Source organism: Nannospalax galili, unplaced genomic scaffold (assembly GCF_000622305.1).
Source record: "Nannospalax galili isolate Female #2095 unplaced genomic scaffold, S.galili_v1.0 scaffold293, whole genome shotgun sequence".
In the NCBI taxonomy this organism is placed as follows: domain Eukaryota; kingdom Metazoa; phylum Chordata; class Mammalia; order Rodentia; family Spalacidae; genus Nannospalax; species Nannospalax galili.
Window position 1 is genome coordinate 9,900,946 of NW_008337147.1, and position 20,002 is coordinate 9,920,947.

At 36.4% G+C, this 20,002-nt stretch overlaps 1 protein-coding gene across 2 annotated transcripts in view; it reads left to right on the forward strand.

The window, feature by feature from the left end:
• Epha3 (EPH receptor A3) overlaps nucleotides 1-20,002 on the forward strand; it is a 362,443-nt gene that overhangs the window by 92,851 nt on the left and 249,590 nt on the right. For both annotated transcript variants that reach the window (XM_008832240.3, XM_008832239.3), the window contains exon 3: nucleotides 7,526-8,186. In XM_008832240.3, the coding sequence (XP_008830462.1) occupies nucleotides 7,526-8,186 (661 nt within the window). The remainder of the gene's footprint in view (nucleotides 1-7,525; nucleotides 8,187-20,002) is intronic.

The following is a 20,002-nucleotide window of genomic DNA, read 5'->3' on the forward strand; positions in this document are numbered from 1 at the left end:
TTTATTTTACCAGGTACTCATTCTTTCTACCCTCTCAATGAAAGCATTTCAAAATGCACTTTCTGAAATTCCTTTCCCTTACACTATTTTTTGTTTAAAAATTTCCTTAAGTATTACTAAAAGTTTTAATTATGTAAACATGAATTTCTACTCTTAAGTTTGTTTCTTGACATCATGATGATATACTAAATTTGAAAGCATTTCTGTTTCATACTGGCATATCAGACTATACCAATATTAAATGAAGTTGTCCTCTGTCTCCCATAACTTTCCCTCATTTTGCTGTGCTTTCTGTTAATATTATTTACAAATCACTAATACAGATTATCATTATTTTTCCCATTTTATGGATACATAAATTAAATTGTTGCTTATTAGCTATCTTAAATACTGAAAAGCAGAACTCAGCTTCAAGCCCAGAACCTGTCTATTTTTATAGCTTAGACCCCAGTCTGGAATCAGCAGGCTGTACAAGGACAGAAAACAGAATGTATCTATGCCGCATGGCTGTGCAAGACAGGCTCAGAAGCATCTGCACTTTCAGAAGGTGTAAAACAACTTAGACTTCAGAGACATGTTCTCAAGAGTCTCACTTATCCGGTTAAAATGTAAACTTGCTATCAGGTCTATAAAGCATAACACAGGATCCATGGTGACACAAATTAATGTCATTTCCGTCTCTGTGAGTGCTGCACAGGTATATTGCAAATTGCTATGAATTGTGGTGGCTGTGACCTATTATCGGAGCAGGAAATTACATGGATCTCACAGCTGATCTGAAGTGTACTGCTGTCACTGCAATGCATTAATTTCTAAGTCGTTGGCCACTTGTAATAATTCTGTAAATGTCCATCTTAGCAGTTCCAGTCTAGACAAGGTAAGCCCATGTGCATGGAATTTTCTCCTATAATTTTCAAGCAGTTATACTGAATTCTAAAATTACATTTTTATTGGACAATTTCACCTTGAACATTTTTTTCTGAGAACTGGAAACATGATAGCCTTGTTGTCTCACTCCCTAATATTTAAGAGAAATATTTTCAAACATAAAGCACAGCCATTTAGCAATATATGAACAGAAAGGTGGAATGTAACAATCCCTAATGAACATCGCACTGTGTTTTCTTTCTCCCCAGCTCTTATAGAAGAGGTATTCACCATTCTATGACTTTCCAACTATATTTTTCTTCTCAATGCTGAGGTAATTTTCAGATAACAGGAAACTTCATGTTTAGAGTTTAAAATTAAAGTATCCTTTACAACAAACTTAGATACAGTATATTACTTACAATACCATGCATCTATACTGCAAAGGAACCTTTGCTTATCCTTCCCTTCATATTGACATTTATAGGAAATGTAAATTCAAGTAACAGATTTAATTGAACATGTTTGTTAGGCACGGTATCTGAAGGTAAACCTTATACTTTATTGTGTCATATCTCTTGCATATCAATTCCACTGGATAGGAGCTCCCTTATGTCTTTAAGCATTTTTTCATCATTTACAATGTACTCTCTTTTTCTATAATATTGGGTCTTACATGTTTACATTGTTTATCTTACGTAATTCTTCACATCAACTCCAAAAATTCTTGAATTTAGTGACATGTGATTTCTAGAAACTCATCTCCTTCTCATTCTGTCTCTTTAAAATAAACTTGTTGTGGGCCTGATATTCACTCAAGTAAGGGTACTCTCTGAGATATAACTAAAACTATTGACTGTTTTTAATGCAATGTCTTCTGTAACCAAAAGCACATTTCTGTGCTTTGTTAATTACATATGTTTGACATTTGACACATCATATGCCATTTAATTTTATTAAGTCTGTATGGAGTAGTAACTTAGTTTTAGGCACCTGTGTTTGGAAGGGAAACTGATCCAAACCAGGAACCATATAAAAGAGAAAATAACAAAAACCGAAATCCATAGAGGGTTGAAGATATGGTACACTGCATGAAGATCTGATTTCGAATCCCATCATTCACGGGAAAGTTGAATGTGGCCCAATGTGAACCTATAATCCTAGCACTTTGGAGGGCAGAGACATGAGGACCGCTGTGTTGACAACCTAGCTTCAGATTCAGTGACAGATCCTGTCACAAAAGAATATTCTGGAGACAATAGAGTAGGACAAATGTCATCCTGTGTGTTGTTTACATGTTTTGATGTTGCAGGTTTTACATTTGGCTCTAGTTAGAAGTAGAAGCCCCAGGATTAGATTTACTTGGTTTGTTGTTATAATGCCTTTCAATTCCTTGTGAAAGGTCAAACAGGTTTTGTGAGCAGGCTTCTATGTAAGGCTTGCCTGGAACTTTGCAAATGTGGAGTGTGAAACCAGAGAGGATGAGGGCTAAAAATGATACTTTGTGGACCTGGAAGTCATGGAAGGTGGTAGAGTAGCACCCTTTCAAGTCAGAGAAGTTAAAGACTTAAAGAAGTTAAAAATCCAGAAGGCCAAGGGCAGACAACATTCATTGGTTCTGAAGCATATGAGTTTGTTAGAATTATGAAAGTCACTGGATATTAAACACCACAAAAACAAATGAGAGGGACCATCAAGTATATGTTTTAAAAGTTGTCTGGCTAACATTTAGCTAGGATTGAAAATAAAACCTACAGAATTCATGTAGAGAAGAGACAGACACAGAGGGTCGCAAGAGCTGTGAGGTCCCACCATAGTTCTGCTTAGTCCCAGCTTGGAGAAGAGGAACTAGATTATAGGACATAGTACTATGGAGCTAAAACCTCTGTAGTTCTTACTTGAATCTGGAGTTTTCATGAAACTAAAGAATTGGAAAGGAAAATGGACAAATCTGTGAGTCTGGCTCAGATGTGTTACATAAAATAGAGACAGAACCCAATACAGGTGGTCACAGGGGACCCAAGGATCCCATCACTCAAGATGTCTGGAGGTCCTGTATCTTTAATAGCATCCTGTTACAATTGCAGAAAATTACAATGCCTGTACAATACCCTGAGAACCCTGAACAAGGACATTACATCACTCCATTCCTGACTTATGTACTCACTAAAACCTTTTGTTGCATTTCCTCACTGAGAGTCTCTGGTCCTTTCACTTTTTTACCGACTTCAGCTCTTTTCAACATGCTTTACCTAAATAGGGCCTTTGTCCTCCCTGTTAGGTGGTTTAGTTAAATATTTAGTTAGGTGGTTTTAATATCATTATCAAATTTCTTTTTAATGCTTAGAGTTTAAAGGTGTGTGAGGGCACAAATACATAGCAGTTGTTACTAACATTCCTGGCTCTGCTTTCTCAGCCATGTCTCTTTCTGTCAGTTTTCTCCTTTGACTCTGGTTCACATCTTGTCATCAGTGCTGACTTTCCATCTTTTCTCTGATCCTTTGGCTGTAGCATAATGTTACTTTATCTCATACAAAATAGAAAATTATATTTTATAATTATATTTGTTTCAAATCCTTTATATTACTTGAATATTTGCATTAGACTATTATAAATATTATATGCCTATATACTTTCTTACACATGTCTACATACATTTGAGACTAAAATTAATAAAACTATTTATGTGGACATATCTGTGCCTATAACTTAGCAGTAGCCTCCTTCCTGTAAGAGATGATGCATCTTCCTGTTTCAAATGCTGCTTCAGTCAGCACTCACATACATCTAGGATGAACAGTGAGGTTTTGCAGTGCATGCAGGCTTGTACAGGGGGAGAACCACATGAGTTAGACTCATGGGTGGAGAAAGGAATAACACGACCCCAGAAGGCAAGATGATTCAACCCTTTTTGATAAATTTTTTTAAGAATAGGAAATGAAAAGAAACATGCTTGATATTGCCAAGTACCATTTATCAATTGTACATATCACCTGCTCTCATTTTCTGTGTCTGCCTTAGGACATGTATCACAGAGGTATAGTATTACAAAGAATATGTGAGGATTGCACATTAGTTCTGACAGTAAGGAGATACGGCAAAGCTGAGCGTTCTTGAAATTTATATAAAGCATGTCATTCCAACAGCAGATTTGTTAAATAATTTTGGTGCTACGTCTCTATTCCCCATCAAATGCTAGAATCAGATTGTCTTTGTTTAGAAATGGTTGGAGATGACAGCCTACCATCACTTACAGGCAATTTGGTCTTCATTACAAATTAATGAAGTGATAATTGCTCCCTGTAACCTTTGCAGTGAAAAGCACAGTGGTGTTGCTTGCATTGTATTCTTGCAAGGACTTGTTCAAGGACTTGTGATAGCTTGCCAAAGTTAAACTACAATGAGAATTCCATAATTAAAATCATCATAAAATTATGAAACTCTCTGTAGAATGTGTTCTGTTGTTTAGCTGATTTGTGCTTATAGCAAAAAATATTTGTAAAGGAAAATTCACTGATCAAAGTAAAAACTATTCTTATGAATCAGTTTTGATTTAAAAAATGTGAAGCCAGTGCCGGGCATGGTGGCACACTCATTTAATCCCAGAACTCGGGAGGCAGAGGCAGGCGGGTCCATGTGAGTTCAAGACCAGACTGGTCTACATAGTGAGTTCCAGGACAGCTGGGCTACAGGGAGACCCTGTCTCAAAAAGACCAAAAAAAAAAAGTGAAACCAGTTGGTGTTTTTCTCAAATCACGGAGTCACAATCTAACTTTCTGTAAGATGGACACTGAATAAATTCACACTTGCTCTCTCTCTCTACTGCACAATACAGTGTAGAGACAATGTAGTAATAGCACAAAACATTGATATTTGGCCGGGAGTGGTGGCACATGCCTTTAATCCCAGCACTCAGGAGGCAGAGGCAGGGGGATCGCTGTGAGTTCGAGACCAGCCTGGTCGCCATAGCGAATCCAGGCCAGCTGGGGCTACAGGGAGACCCTGTCTCAAAAAAAGAAAAAAAAAGATATTTAGCACCAGAAAGTGTCAGAACATCAAGTACAATTCTTTACCCGTTATATTAAACCTATATTTTAATTTTGCTTTGACTGTGAATTTATTATTATATCTTGATGTAAAATCCTTAGAACTGAGAAGCTTCTTCATGCTTTTCTTATATACCTTTAATAATATAATGAATATCTGAAAATGATATTGGTGATTATTGTTTTAAATTGCATTTATTTATCTATTTATTTCTTTTCAGGGGATTGAAGATGAGAAGAAAGCTTTGGGGAGTTTGTTCTCTCTTTTTGCCATATGGCTCTTGAATATTGAACTCATGCCATCAGACTTTATGGCAGGCACATTTATGTACTGAGCCATCTCTCTGGTCCCTATTGATAATTATTAAAAATACAGTTTGAGTATTTTCTTTATTAAATTAATATTCAAATACATCATGTATACTGTTCCTAGGGCTGTCTAAAATGTTCCCAATTTGTTTCTTCATTGGGCTTATCTGGGGCATAGAATGAAGTTAAGCCAATTTTCTTACAAGAAAATAGGTATCCATGTTTCATTCAAGTATTCATGTTTCATTCTTCATGCTGGATGAAGATCATTAAAATAACTAGTGCTTTTTATTCATATTGTCTTGTAATATGGTAGATGGGAAAGGGGAAATACATTTCCAAACTTTGCTTTTTACATTGGTGAAGTCCACAAATTGTTTTTGATAATTTAAATACCCTAAGGCAAATGGTTTATGTTTCTATAACAAAGCTTAAAAGTGAAATAAATGCCACATTTCTTTCTTGTGTGATTACCACCATCATTAATATTTTATCTCATTTTGTAGAGGTTATAAGTTAGAATTCTTACACATCTTTGATACACGTCTTTGATAAACTAAATGGAAATAATGTCAATCAAATATTATTGATTTAGTTAACAAAGACTTAAAGCATTCTTTTGTTGAAAAACAGTGGGAAGAAATTTAAGTACACAATCATGATGGGCTTTGCAGGGATTAATCTACAGCATTTAAAAATTCTCTAATAATGCTATCTTCCAAGTTGCAAATCAAGCACAGGATTTTGCACAGGCTAGGCAAGACTCTGTCACTGAACTATTGACTCTGTCAATAGCCCATAGCCTAGATAAGTTCTTCTTCTTTCACACTCATGAATTATTCCTGCATATATTACATGAAAAGATCATGTTTAATTCAATTCCCAACAGTTTTGTGTTACCGACTATTATAAATAGGAATACCTTAAAAACTAGTAAATTTATTGTGCAACAAAACTAAATTTATCTTAATACATATAACAAGGTGAACTTACTAATAAATATGGCATTTAAAGGGTGATATCATAAACAAAATTTCTAAGAGCAATAGGATTATGTAAGTCATAGAAGAGGAAAAACATAGTCTATAGTGGGTAAACTGTAAGCAAGAGAATAAATTACAGAAGAGTTCATGTGGCTCTTGGAAACAGGAAAATAGTTCCCATTGGCAAATGATCTCTATATTTGAACTTTTACAAAAATCAACATGTACGTGGGATCAGCTTATGAAGAAACACAAATTCAAAACAATAGAGATTGAAAATTTTTGCATAGGTACTGGGGGGCCATAGAAGACTTTGAATCAAAAAACAGAGCAGTAAAGGGCATATTACAAGAAATAGTGGACAAAATTGTACATGAAAATATAAAATATAGAGATAACAGTTGGAAACAGCTGCCATAATCCTTTTATGATCATAAGTAGCATAAATAATATACTATTCAAAATTTCTCAGGATTTGTGCTAAGGATTACAAAATTTGCTGTTTTACATTCTTAACATAAAAGGTTTTTTTGCGGTGAGAAAAGTTCTATTCGTAGACACATAACTAATGTAGTAATAGTAACAACATAGATAATTATATCTTCTTTACAAGTCCAACATGACTACAAAGGCACTAAACTGAAAGGCTCCCTATATTTCCTGTGGCTTTTCATATGTAACCCTGAAGTATTTACCTTAGGAAAGGAGTGAGACATGTTTCTGCTTTTACTACTCAGTTTCCTCCCATACTTCCCCAACATAGATCCACTGACATGACAGAGTGCCTTTAAAAATGTCTTGCATATAGATAATGTCATTATTTAGAATCACTCAAATTTATCATGTATCAAATTTACCACAACATGGTTCAAGTTGGGAGAAAAATAATATAGGTGAATATCAGGTGTTGTGAATTTTCATTTTCTTTTTACATAGACAAAAGAAACTAAAAATGTGGCAAAACTTTGTCATTCATTTGAGGTTGGGGTCCTGTAATGTTTGACTAGGCAAAGTGGATTGCTAAACGACCTTTTCCTAAGCATCAAAAAAGCTCAAGGCAAGTGTGCTCATTCAAATGCTGAACTACTTTGTGTCGGGTGAATTCACTGAAACTACAAATAATAAAGAACACATACAAGAAAGTGAGGAGCTGGTCTATATGCTACAGTGAGTAACACTGAGGCTTAGGCTTCTTTATTCTGCAGTTTTAGTGATGCCTTGACAATTTGGCTTCTGTGTGCTCATCATTGTGTTTACCTTACTAATTCTCTCTCTCTCTCTCTCTCTCTCTCTCTCTCTCTCTCTCTCTCGATTCTTCAGTGGGAAGAGATCAGTGGTGTTGACGAACATTACACACCCATCAGGACTTACCAGGTGTGCAATGTCATGGACCACAGCCAAAATAATTGGCTGAGGACAAACTGGGTCCCCAGGAACTCAGCTCAGAAGATCTATGTAGAGCTCAAATTCACACTTCGAGACTGCAACAGCATTCCATTGGTGCTGGGAACTTGCAAAGAAACTTTCAACCTGTACTACATGGAGTCTGATGATGATCACGGCGTGAAATTCCGAGAGCATCAGTTTACAAAGATTGACACTATTGCGGCTGATGAAAGTTTCACTCAGATGGATCTCGGGGACCGCATTCTAAAACTCAACACTGAGATTAGAGAAGTAGGTCCCGTCAACAAAAAGGGATTTTATTTGGCTTTTCAAGATGTTGGTGCTTGTGTTGCCTTGGTATCTGTGAGGGTGTATTTCAAGAAGTGCCCATTTACAGTGAAGAATCTGGCTATGTTTCCAGACACAGTGCCCATGGACTCCCAGTCCCTGGTGGAGGTTAGGGGCTCATGTGTCAATAACTCCAAGGAGGAGGATCCTCCAAGGATGTACTGCAGTACGGAAGGAGAATGGCTGGTTCCCATTGGCAAGTGCTCGTGCAACGCTGGATATGAAGAACGAGGTTTCACGTGCCAAGGTAAGATATTACTCTTTTCCTTCAGCTGAATTTCTCCCCTGTGAGTTTACTAGAAAGCCGTGGAAAGAAATGAACCTCATCTGAACTCACTTGACAGCAAAATATGTCTCAAATTTGCTTGCCAATTTACAAGCTAAATTTGTCCCATTTGACCTGTTGATGCATTGTTTGTTGTAGAATTGTTATGGGTGTAATTTGGGTGTGCTTGCCTGCACCTCATAGAGGTGTCATATGTGCTATTTTTAAAAATTCACTATATTTTTTAATTATTGGTTTGGAAACACATAAACGTGCAGCGGTGCATGTGTGAAGGTCAGAAGACAGCTTGCAGGATTTATTTCTCCTTTCATCATTCCGGGGTGGGGATTAAACTCAGGTTTTCATGCTTGATGGTGGGCATCTTTACCTGCTGAGCCATCCTGCTGGCCCGTATGTGTGACTTTTCAATTTTACTTGCCAGTTAATGAGTTATGGTGGTCTAGCTATAGAAAATGAAGTGGAATATATCTGCATTTTTATATTCAGGGTGGAAATAACTTTGGCACTCAGCTAATTTAATTTTAACAAAATTAGATATTACAGTGACTATATTTGGGTTCATATACTTCATAACAATATTTATTTAATTTATATTTGGTATGATCTGTTCTTCAGTGATGTTTGACTATTAAACAGATGGTTACAAAAAGATTAGTGCTTTAAGGAAAGTTATTTTATTTTTAATACAAGCCTGATGTGAGCATATTTACTTATGTTGGTGTAATTTTTAAGATTATTTCGCTTTTTAATTACCCTAAAGATTGTCTGCTTCTTCCTTGAGTTATATTTAATGTGCATTTTATGCTTCATATGATATTAAAGAATCTGAATTTTGTCATCAGTTTGAATTTTGTTTTATAAAATCTCCTGGTAAAATCACTTAAAAGATTTTTTTCATATAAATTATATGTATCCAGCATATCAGATCATAACCCTACTTAAGTCCAAAATTTGCTATTTACAATTAGGTGAAATTTTATGCATGAATGTACTGAAAATTTTGGTCTTTATTTAAGGGTCTAAACATAGAGGAGAATGCCAGGGTGAAGTCCTGTGGCTCTTGTCCATTGTCAGACTTTTATTTTCTGTTAGACTTTGTGAAGACATTGAGTGACCATTCAATAAATCCATGTAGAAGAATAATATACTTACTCTCTTTATATCTTGTATGATTTTCCCTTTGGTTTCTAGAGACAGGGCCTTTCTGCATAACCAGCTGCTCTTGAATTTGTTATTAGACCATACCTGCCTCTGTCTCATGAGTGGTGTGCAACACTATGTCCAGCTGCCTCTGTATAACTTGTTCTTTAAAAAATTCTGACTAGGGTAAGGAAATTCCACCTTACCCCAGTCAGACTGACTAAGATCAAGAAAACAGATGATACCAAATCTTGGAGAGGATGTGGGGAAAGGGGAACACTCATCCACTGCTGGTGGGGCTGCAAACTGTTTCAACCCCTATGGAAAACAGTGTGGGGAACTCTTAAAAAACTACAAATGAACCTACCATTTGACCCAGTTATACTACTCCTTGGCATATACCCAAAGAACTCGTCCTATCGCAGAACACAAACCATGTTTGTTGCTGCTCTTTTCACAATAGCTAAGAGATGGAAGTGACCTAAGTGTCCCTCAATTGATGAGTGGATAATGAAAATGTGGTTCATTTATATGATGGAGTTTTATTCAGCAGTAAAGAAAGATAAAATCAAGAAATTTGCAGGTAAATGGATGGAACTAGAAATTTTTATACTAAGTGAAGACTCCGAAAAAAAAAATCAGTATATGTTCTCCCTCATATGTGGATCCTAGAACCAGACTCTGATAAATAAGTGTGCAACCGGACAAACATAACTACAGAAACCAGGATAATGGAAAGGAAGCAGGGAGGTAAAGGAAAAGAAATAACTTGAAAGAGAAGAACAATAGGAAACAGGCCTTAATAAGGGAGATATGGATAAATATTGGGTTGGTTTAAGGGAGGGGGAGGGAAGGTTATACAAGGAACCTAGGGGATAAAGGGAAAGAAGGTGCTCAAGAGAGGTAGGACCACAGGAGAAGGGTATTATTACCAGAGAAAGGGGGAAAATGGGGGCACCTTAAGAGGGAAAACCATGATGGAGGGGTGAGACAATGTCAGAGATAAACAATGCCTAGCTAGCTTTGAAAACCAGTGAGAACCATATTACTCCTACAGCCTACTGACAAATTATACAGAGCAGATCAAGAAATATATGTCTAGGTAATGTCTATCTGAGAACAACTGATCTTTGCCTAAGATTTATCTTCATGACACACAATAATTAAAAATACCAGAGTGGTGGAACTAACCTTATTGGGTATTTAACAGACATACTTTAAGGTCTACAATAATTTGGTCAGAGGGACATAAAGGACACTTTTTGCTCCTTGCCCTCCTAGGTCAACTAGTTCCAAGGGACTATGAGCAGCTCTCAAAATGTCTTGTAATGGTGGTGGGTCACCTGTCCTCTTGATCAAGGAGGAGACTCCACCAGATGGACTTGAACTAGTGTCCAGTCTACAAAGAGGAGGGTCAACACAGAGGAATCAGTTCCTCCATGCTTCCAAGCAAAGCCAACCATGGTTGAGCAGGACCTTTGACTTGTCTTCACATAGATGGAACTGGTAAAAGAAAGGAGCCAGGGTCTCCTCCCAAGCCCACATGACCCCTGAGGAACAGATCCTTAAACGGCTTTAAGAGTAAAAATAAATTGGTTTATCTGGAACAACTGTGTGGACTTAAACACCCAAAAGGAAAGTATAACCAAAGATCAAAGGGGCCAATATCATTTCATAAGAGGCCATATGTATACCTAAAGGCTACATAGCAAGCAACAATGCCAGACAAGCGATACCTCCTTCTGAGTTGTTGGCCAGGGTGGCCAAAGGGATTCCCAGATAGTAACCCAGCAGAGAACTGGGAAATTGAACAGCAGACCCAAGTCTTATCCAAAGGAATATAGACAACTGATTACTGCTAGATGAGGAACAGCTGACCCTCCTAAAACAAAGACCTCTAGATAGGCTGACTAGATTCACCAGAAGGACAAGTAGTGGGGAATGGCTGGGAGTGCCAACAACACATCAGACAGTAACAGGGATATCTGAGTATAAGGGCTCTAGTGGGGGGAGGGAGGCTATGGGAGGGTGCTACCTGGGAAGTGGGTGTATAAAAAACATTCTTCAAAGCATAAATATTTGCTCCTTAATAATTAGTAGATGTGAAAAACATTACCATTGAAATCTACCTGATGACTTTATATCCATGCTTAGATGCTAAGGAGCTCAGAAAGTAACCAACTGTTACTAGTAAAAATCAGTTCTATAGAGATAAGAAACACATATGCATATTAGTGTCAGCTGTATTAAAAATGAATTTTTCTGTATGAAACTGTGTTTTAACAATGAAATGGAGATCTTTTTCAAAGTTTAAAACTTCATTTAATTTTATGTCTTATAGGGTTTATACGGAGTACAATGTTGTATAACTGTATTAATTTAACTCTAAACCTAATAATTTACATCCAATTTTAAAAGAGAAGCATCTTAGCTCTGGAAATTGTTATTGAATATGTCAATGCTGTTGTAATGAATTGCCTCTTCTAATCATTTTGTTATGAAATAAATAATTTTAAAAAATTCTGACTAGATCACAGCATTTTCTTTTGATAATACGTATGATTTATAAAAGCATTAAATAAATGCTGGTGAGATGGCATAGTGAGCCAAGTTTTGGTTGTTTACACAGGAGGACCTAATCTAGCTCTCTAACATTCACACAAAAGCCAGATGTGGTGGCGTACATATGTAACTCCAGTGCTGGGGAGGGGAGAAGGAGAAGTCAGCAGATCCTGGACCTGGTTCTTCAGTCAGTCTAGCCAAATCAACAAGCATCACCTTAACAAAAGTCTCTATCTCAAAATGTTAGGTTCACAGTGACAGAGAATGACTGTTGGGGACCCCTGCCGTTCTAGGTCGTAGTCTCTCCAAGTCTGGATAGCCGCAAGCCGCCTCGGCGTTCTTATGCAGAGACTCCCTTTCTCAGTGGGGCGCCTTCCTACTCTCTTCCTGACTCACCTTTGAAGTACCCGTCACAGATACATGTCCTCTGGCATGAAACTGCCAGGTTTTTCAGGCAATGTCTGGCAGCCTGTTGGAAGCCCACCACCACATGTAAATGGGGCATCCTACAAAGCACCTATCAACTAAGGCTTTTGCTACCGCCTCCACACTATAAATATCCTGGTTCCCCCTAATAAATCAGAGCTGAATCACTAAGATCTGGAGCTGAGCTGAATCACTGAATAAAGGAGCTGTACCACTGAGTCTGACTGAGCTGTATCCTGTGTCTTACTGCCTACGATTCAGTCTCCCCGGAGGGGGCTGTCCCTTTGTAAATAACCACTGGAGAAGATCTTGCTTTTGCCGTTCTTGCACCTCCCCTCGTGATCCGGTGGCCGACGGATCCCGTCCATAGAGGGAGTGCCGGCAGCTTGGAACGGAACCTGCCCTGGCAGCTGACAGGGGCCGGCAGAGCCGCCAGCATCTGGTAGCCATGGAGAGCCAGGGACCTGCACAGCAGGGACCCGCCCCAGTGGCTCACGAGAGACCCGCGACACGCCAGCAGCTGGCGCTCCAAGATCCCCGCGTGCCCACAAATGACATCAAATATTGACCTCTGGTTTCCAAATTCTCACTCATGCACAAGCACATCCACAAACCTAAGTGCACACTGAAGCACACACATGTTCACATAAACTCAAACATATTAAATAAAATCAAAATTTTAGCTCTAGCTTTATAGCTCCCAATGTTACTTAGAACCTTGGAAATCATCATCAGTTTGAAAGTTCTAAAATTGAAAAGATGTACCAATTACTATTATATTAATTATTGAAGAAAATATTTATATTCCAGTTTGAGTTCTGTTTTATCAATAAAGTATTTATTTTCACATATGATATTAGACTTACTTCAAATAAATCCATGAAAACCTATCTTAAAAAGAATTGAAAACCTTTCCAGTTCACAAACATTGAATTCATTTCTAATCTATTTACAGGAGTATATTGAGATTGTACCCAGGTAAGCTCATCCCAAAGGTTATGGTCTTACTGTCACCCCACACTGAATTCTTGCCATTTTGTTTAATTATGATAAAGAAGAATAAATAAACAGCACATTTATTGTATGGGAGTTAGAGGACAGTAGTTTGAAAGATATAAACCCACAAAGATTTTGCACAAAGTAACCAACTATCTATTTTAAGCTTGATCTGTGTCAGTTTATTTTCCACCTTTTTAATAAAATTATTTTAAAGAGTAGTTAGCAAATCATTTAAGAAGAGCTAAGTTTGGTGACAAGTAATAAAAATCTGGATTTTTAGGTTGACAAGCCTCTTATATGTGCAAAATAGACTATGAGACGCAATTCAATGAGTGTTCTTAATGTTTTTAAACACCCATTAGTACAGAATAATAATGTGCCAGACATGGGAAGAATGTAGATGAATAAGTCATTGTATCTACCTTCCAGCAGTGCACAATCTACTAAGAAAGACAGATATATGAACGAATAATTTTAACCGAAGCCAGACCAATAAATCTTCTATCATGGGTACAGTGTGCCTTGCCAGTACAGTAGAAAAAGAGATTAATTCAAGGATTTCAAAATTAATCATGGGAATTTTTTATTAATTATGGGAAAGCATCGTGTTAATTTAGAACCTTTTGGAGAGAGAAGAAATAGTTGTGCCTGATCCATCTTGCACATTACAAAGGTGGGGGTGAATATTTGTTATCAGATCAGGATATTAAAACCTTAAAACACAGTAGTTGCAGGAGAATGTTGTTTTCCAAGTCTGTGTCACAGTGAAAACTTCAAAAGAATCAGAATTTTATTTCTAGGTCATTTGTTGCCTTTACTAATCTAATATCCTAATTATTTTCCCAATCTAAATAGATAATTGAGACACTTAAATTCAGTGATATGAATGATAAAAATGTGACAGCTTGTATTTAATAGGGAAATTATGTTGTTAAAAATGTTTTGTGTTCAATAAATACATCCACCAATTTTACAGCAATGAATGCAAACAAAATAACTTCCTACAGAGCCAGAATTCAAAACATGGAATTATAGCTGGGCATGGTGGCACATACCTTTAATCCAAGAATTTAGGGGCCAGAGACAGGTTTATCTCTGCAAGATTAAGGCCAGCCTGGTCTAAATAGCGAATTCTAGGCCAGCTGGGACTACAGAGAGACCCTGTCTCAGAAAACAACCACCACCAACAACAGAAAAAAACAGAGAACCAAAGAAAATATCAAATTGAATATTTAAATGTACATAATTTTTACTTCCACAATGATCTAGTTTTTCTGCAGCATAAAAAATATTAGAAATTATTCTTTGTGAATTTAATTCACCACATATGAACCCATAAGATGTGCTAAGTTCAATGTTGAACATTAAAAAGAAAATGACATTGTCATTACTACATTATTTTGGTCTGTACTTCAAAAATGTAAATATGTGGGTCACAGAAATGACTCAGTGGTTAAGAGTGCTCACTAATCTTATAAAAGACAGAGAAGTTCAGTTCCCAGCACCCACATTGGGTGACTCATTACAGCTTTTAACTCTAAGAAATCCAATGGCTTCTTTGGGCCTCCACAGGCCTCCATGCATGCCGCATATATACTCACAAACATGTACACACTCAAATAACTAAATAAAAATAAATCTAAAAATACATGATTTTTTAAAAAGTGTGGGTTTGTATTTTAAATACTTTTGAACACTTCCTGTGACAGAACATAGATTTTTAACAGATTTATTAAACAGAGCTAAATTAAAAATAATTTAGTGTGATGCTCAGGCCTGTAATATGGGTACTCAGGAGGCTCCCTGTTATGAATATGGGGCTGGCCTGGGCCACATAGTGAGTTCCAGGCCAGGTGGGGCTACAGGAAGACTCTATCTCAGAAAAAGAAAAAAGAAAGAAAGAAAAAGTAGACCATGGAAAGTGAGCTACTAGTGTTTTCTCAGAAGAAAATATATTGTTACAGGAGATAAATTAGTTATAGGAAATGAAGATTTTCTACAAAAAGTTACAGTGTTTTGCTCTTTTGTGTATTTGTTTGGGTACAAAATATGATTCCAAGGAAATATGTGTTTTTATACTTCAATGACTAGATGCAGAAAGTAAGATAGGCAGGAAAGAAACAGTGCAGGCAAAGAAGAATTCCATAATTGCATGCCAGGCAAACTGGAAAGGCAGAAAGTGTCTACCCTAGAGGATAAAGAGTACTCACTGCAGCAAATGGGGTGAACAGAAATGCCCACAAGCGCCATCATGGGCATAAACAGATATGAACAAGGCCAGAATAGGTAAAGAAGGTAAGATGTTATGTTTCAATTTGTTTGTTAGAAATTCTCCAGTGCATCAATCACTTCAGTTTTAAGTCAGTTATATCTCAGATTTAACAAGAAGAAAATGCTCTATCTCTTTTCAGTTGCTACGCATGCGGTTTAAACTTGTCTGGGCTCCATTCTAGGATCTGGGATAAATTGCTGCCTCAGTTTTGCAGTATTCGCCTCCAGTGCAGAAGGCCCGGGGTTCAAACCCCGGCACCAAAAATAATCAAAATTATGAAGTAATTTTATAAACCTAAATTGTCAATTTGCTTTCAGATAATCAAAGTTGCACTTTGCCATATCATTAACATCTCTTACATATCAGCTCAAATCTTCATTAATTTTTCTTTTTAGACTTAGAAATGTGGATTAATTTTGCATCAGATCCAAGAGAATAACATGGTCTTTCATTTTTTTTTCCTTTTTAATCCTTTCTAATGAATTGCATTATCTACTTCAGCTTTGTTTGGAAAGAAGAAATGAAAACGCTAATGGATTTTTATATAGTCAATTAATTGCATTTGAGGCAGATAGCAGGAGGTTACTATAAATATTCCTGCTCAAAGGAAATTTGTTTAGCTTAGTGTACCAAATACCTTATTAATGTCACTGAAGAATCTGTTGCTCTGTGCTTTATCTACATGTTCATTGTGAAATGTTAACTTTATCCCTTGTTTTTTTTACATTAGCTGCTTAATAGAAAAGTGTGTTTGATATAATATACCTAATGAACCAAGACAACTAAGCTTTTTGAAGACTGCTCAAAATTGTTTGCTTTAATGATGACTTATGATGTCAACGTCTACTCTCAACTTTTTTCAATGCCAGTTCTGAAACACTTAGAGCTGCTGTGAAAGTTTCAGTAACAGGGTGATTTAAGGTGATTTAAGAATTCACCCTGCAGAACACAGGAAACAGACACAAGCAAAAACCTCTGTGGAATTTGAAAACAATGAAGAAATGATGCTGCTCTTATTAATTATAAGCATAAGCACAAAATGTATGTGATTTTTAAAAAAATATCATTTCCTCCATGTTTCCAAGCGAAGCCAGCCATGGTCAAGCAGGACCTTTGACTTATCTTCATATAGGCAGAACTGGTAAAAGAAAGGAGCCAGGGTCTCCTCCCAACCCCATGAGACTCCTGAGGAATAGATCCTCAAACGACCTTAAGAGTGAAAATAAATTGGTTTATCTGGTCCAACTGTATGGCCTTAAACACACAAAAGGAAAGTATAACCAAAGATTAAAGGGCCAATATAATTTCATGAGAGACCATATGTATAGCTAAAGGCTACATAACAAGCAACAATGCCAGACAGGCGATACCTTCTTTTGAGATGTTGGCCGGGGTGGCCGAAGGGATTCCCAGAGAGTAACCCCGCATAGAACTGGGAAAATGAACAGCAGACCCCAATCTTATCCAAAGGAATATAGACAACTGATTACTGCTAGATGAGGAACAGCTGACCCTCCTAAAACAAAGACCTCTAGATAGGCTGACTAGATTCTCCTGAAGGGCAAGTAGTGGGGAATGGCTGGAGTACGGACAACACAGCAGACAGTAGCAGGGATATCAGAGTATAAGGGCTGTAGTGAGGGGAGGGAAGATATGGGAGGGTGCTATCTGGGAAGTGGGTATAGAAAAAATAAATAAATAAAAATCTGTACCACTAGTAAGTAATAATATAAATAAGTTTTCAGATAACAAATTAAACAAATATGACGGTTTTAATAGCTTTAAAATTCTTGATTTATTTAGTATCATTTATCTTCTCACAAATTTACATAGCAAGTTACTGGAACATTCACTCGATGTTCAAAACTTTACTGAGTTTGTCCTCAAGTCTCAGCTTGTGCTTACTTGCTCTATTTAGCAAAAAGGCTCTGTCACTAGCAAGTAGTTGAGGAATGTTACTTGCTAATATTTTGGCCAGTTGATCCTTTATTTCTTCGTTCACAAAAGAAAAAAACCATGAGAATGGTTCCCACTTCAGTAGTGTCTGTAACTCTTGGAGATCTTGAACAAGGGAAGTGATTGTTCTCAGGTTAAATTTATTTACTTATGCACTAATTATTCATTCATTCATTGCCCATGTTTTATAAAACTGTGTTTTTTTGTTTTTTTGTTTTTTCTTCCCTGGAAACTCAATTTTTCACTGGGGATGTGGTACAGTGGTAGAGTGCTTTGCTAGCATGGATAAGACACTAGATTCAAAAGTGCTAAGTTCATCTACAGCATTGGAGAAACCAAAGAAAAGAGAGGAGAATGAGTGAGTTAGAGAGAGAGAGAGAGAGAGGGAGACAGAGAAACAAAGACAGAGAAAAAATCTTCATTTTCAGCTCCATTAAACTTAGTCTACTCAATCATGAATGATTTTTATTCTTTATACTCTACTTTTTAAATTATGTTTTTATTTATTCACTGAAAATTTCAGACATATGTACATGGTATGTTGATCATCTCCACCCTTCTTTCTCCTCCAGTTCTAACTGTTCCCTTCAATGCATGTTTTTCTCAACTTCTCATACATTTTGTTGTTAGCATTTCTTCCTTCTAAAAATCAGGCTCTTTTGAATTTTCCTATTTGTTATTTGAGCCTTTTCAAGTGATTATTCCAAAGGCTCTATAATTTTAAAGGTGAACATTTTTAATTTGCCCATCCAGACACACAGGTTTTAACTGACTCAAGAGAACCTAGTTCAAGGGGAAAAAAAGCAAACAATTACAATAGTGAAATTTTAACATAATTCTCAAAATATTTAATATTCATAAGCATTAAACAATTTTTGCATACTACCTTTATATCCTAACATTTATTTTATAAAGGGATAGGTTGTACATAATGTCCTTGCCTTGAAGGAATAATGCAATTCAAAAGTAAACTAACAGGAAAAGGAAATATCTGTTGAACTTTTGTTCTTTATTCTGTGGAAATGTTTTCATCATTTTACATATTCATTTTTGTATAATTAGAATTACCTAAATGCTGTAAAGGTAGTGGCAAAACCATAAGTTGCGTGAAGCCTGTGCCAAATGAGCTTATGAAAATACTGTGTTTATGCCCTAAACATTTATTATTTAAATGTGACACTCCTGGATATATCCAATCAAATTATGTATGGGCACTCTCTGAAGAGTAATTAAATCTTTAAAAATAATGGCTGTAGCAAAGGGAGTGTACTTGATTTGTGACTTTACATTTCATAGTTCATTTTTGAGTCTGATTAGAAGCAAACAATATTTATTTAAACCATAGTGGAACATGTTTAAGTTATTAGAAAGGCATGTGAAAACTTCATTCTAGATATATCCCAAATAGGACTATTTTGAGTAGTCAGAGACAATTTACACACATGTAAGAGATACACAATCATGGTTAAACTTGGGATGTCGAATGAATACCTATATAGACATTTAAATATTCAATAAGGGGTTAGCAGTGAACCACTATAAACAATTTTAAAACTCAACAGCAGTTCTACAAATATTAGGGCCTTTATTTCATTTATTTATCATTTTGTGTGTATGGGGTAGGGGAAGCGTGTAGTCAGGTGCATGTGTGGAGGGCAGAAGACAACTTATAGGGACTGAACTAAGGTCATCAGGCTTAGCAACAAGCACTTTCACTCGCTGAGCCATCTAACCTGGGAAAACAGGAATATTTTAAAACAAAATTGCAATTAAATAAGATGGTGATTTTACTGAAATGTGGATTTTCTCCTTATATGGATTAATTTTAGCTATATAAGTTCATCAATTCAGAGATTAAAAATAGTAAGATCTAAAAAAAATAGTAAGCTCTTTCTACTTTATGTATCTTACTCTTCTTTATTCCAACATGGAAATGATTTTAAAGCTCATTAAAGTATTTTCCTAGAGGCTCTAATCTAGTCCACAGATATATCTTCTCAAATGCTTGTTTAGTACCTACATTTAGGTAAACAAGTCCCCCCCCTCCTCCTCTCCTCCTCTTCCTCCTGCTCCTCCTGCTCCTCCTCCTTGTTTTTCTTATTATTATTATTTATTATTATTGTTAAAGCCAGTACTACTACAATTACTATTATATTAAGCTACTTGGGCTTTGAGGTGCCTTATTTGGCCCAGTGTTCTAAAGGTACAAATAGCAATTGAAATAAATCTTGTACAGCAAGTATATGAACATAGGGAGGCTTAAATAGTTTTGACTTTGAGAAGTTTATTTACCTCATGAGAAATTACTGTGAAACATCGATTAAACATCCCAGGACAGTCTTTTCCATAGAATCTAAGATGTATATTAGGTTGCAGGTAGATCATCCTTGACTTCTGTAAATAACATATATATATGTGTATA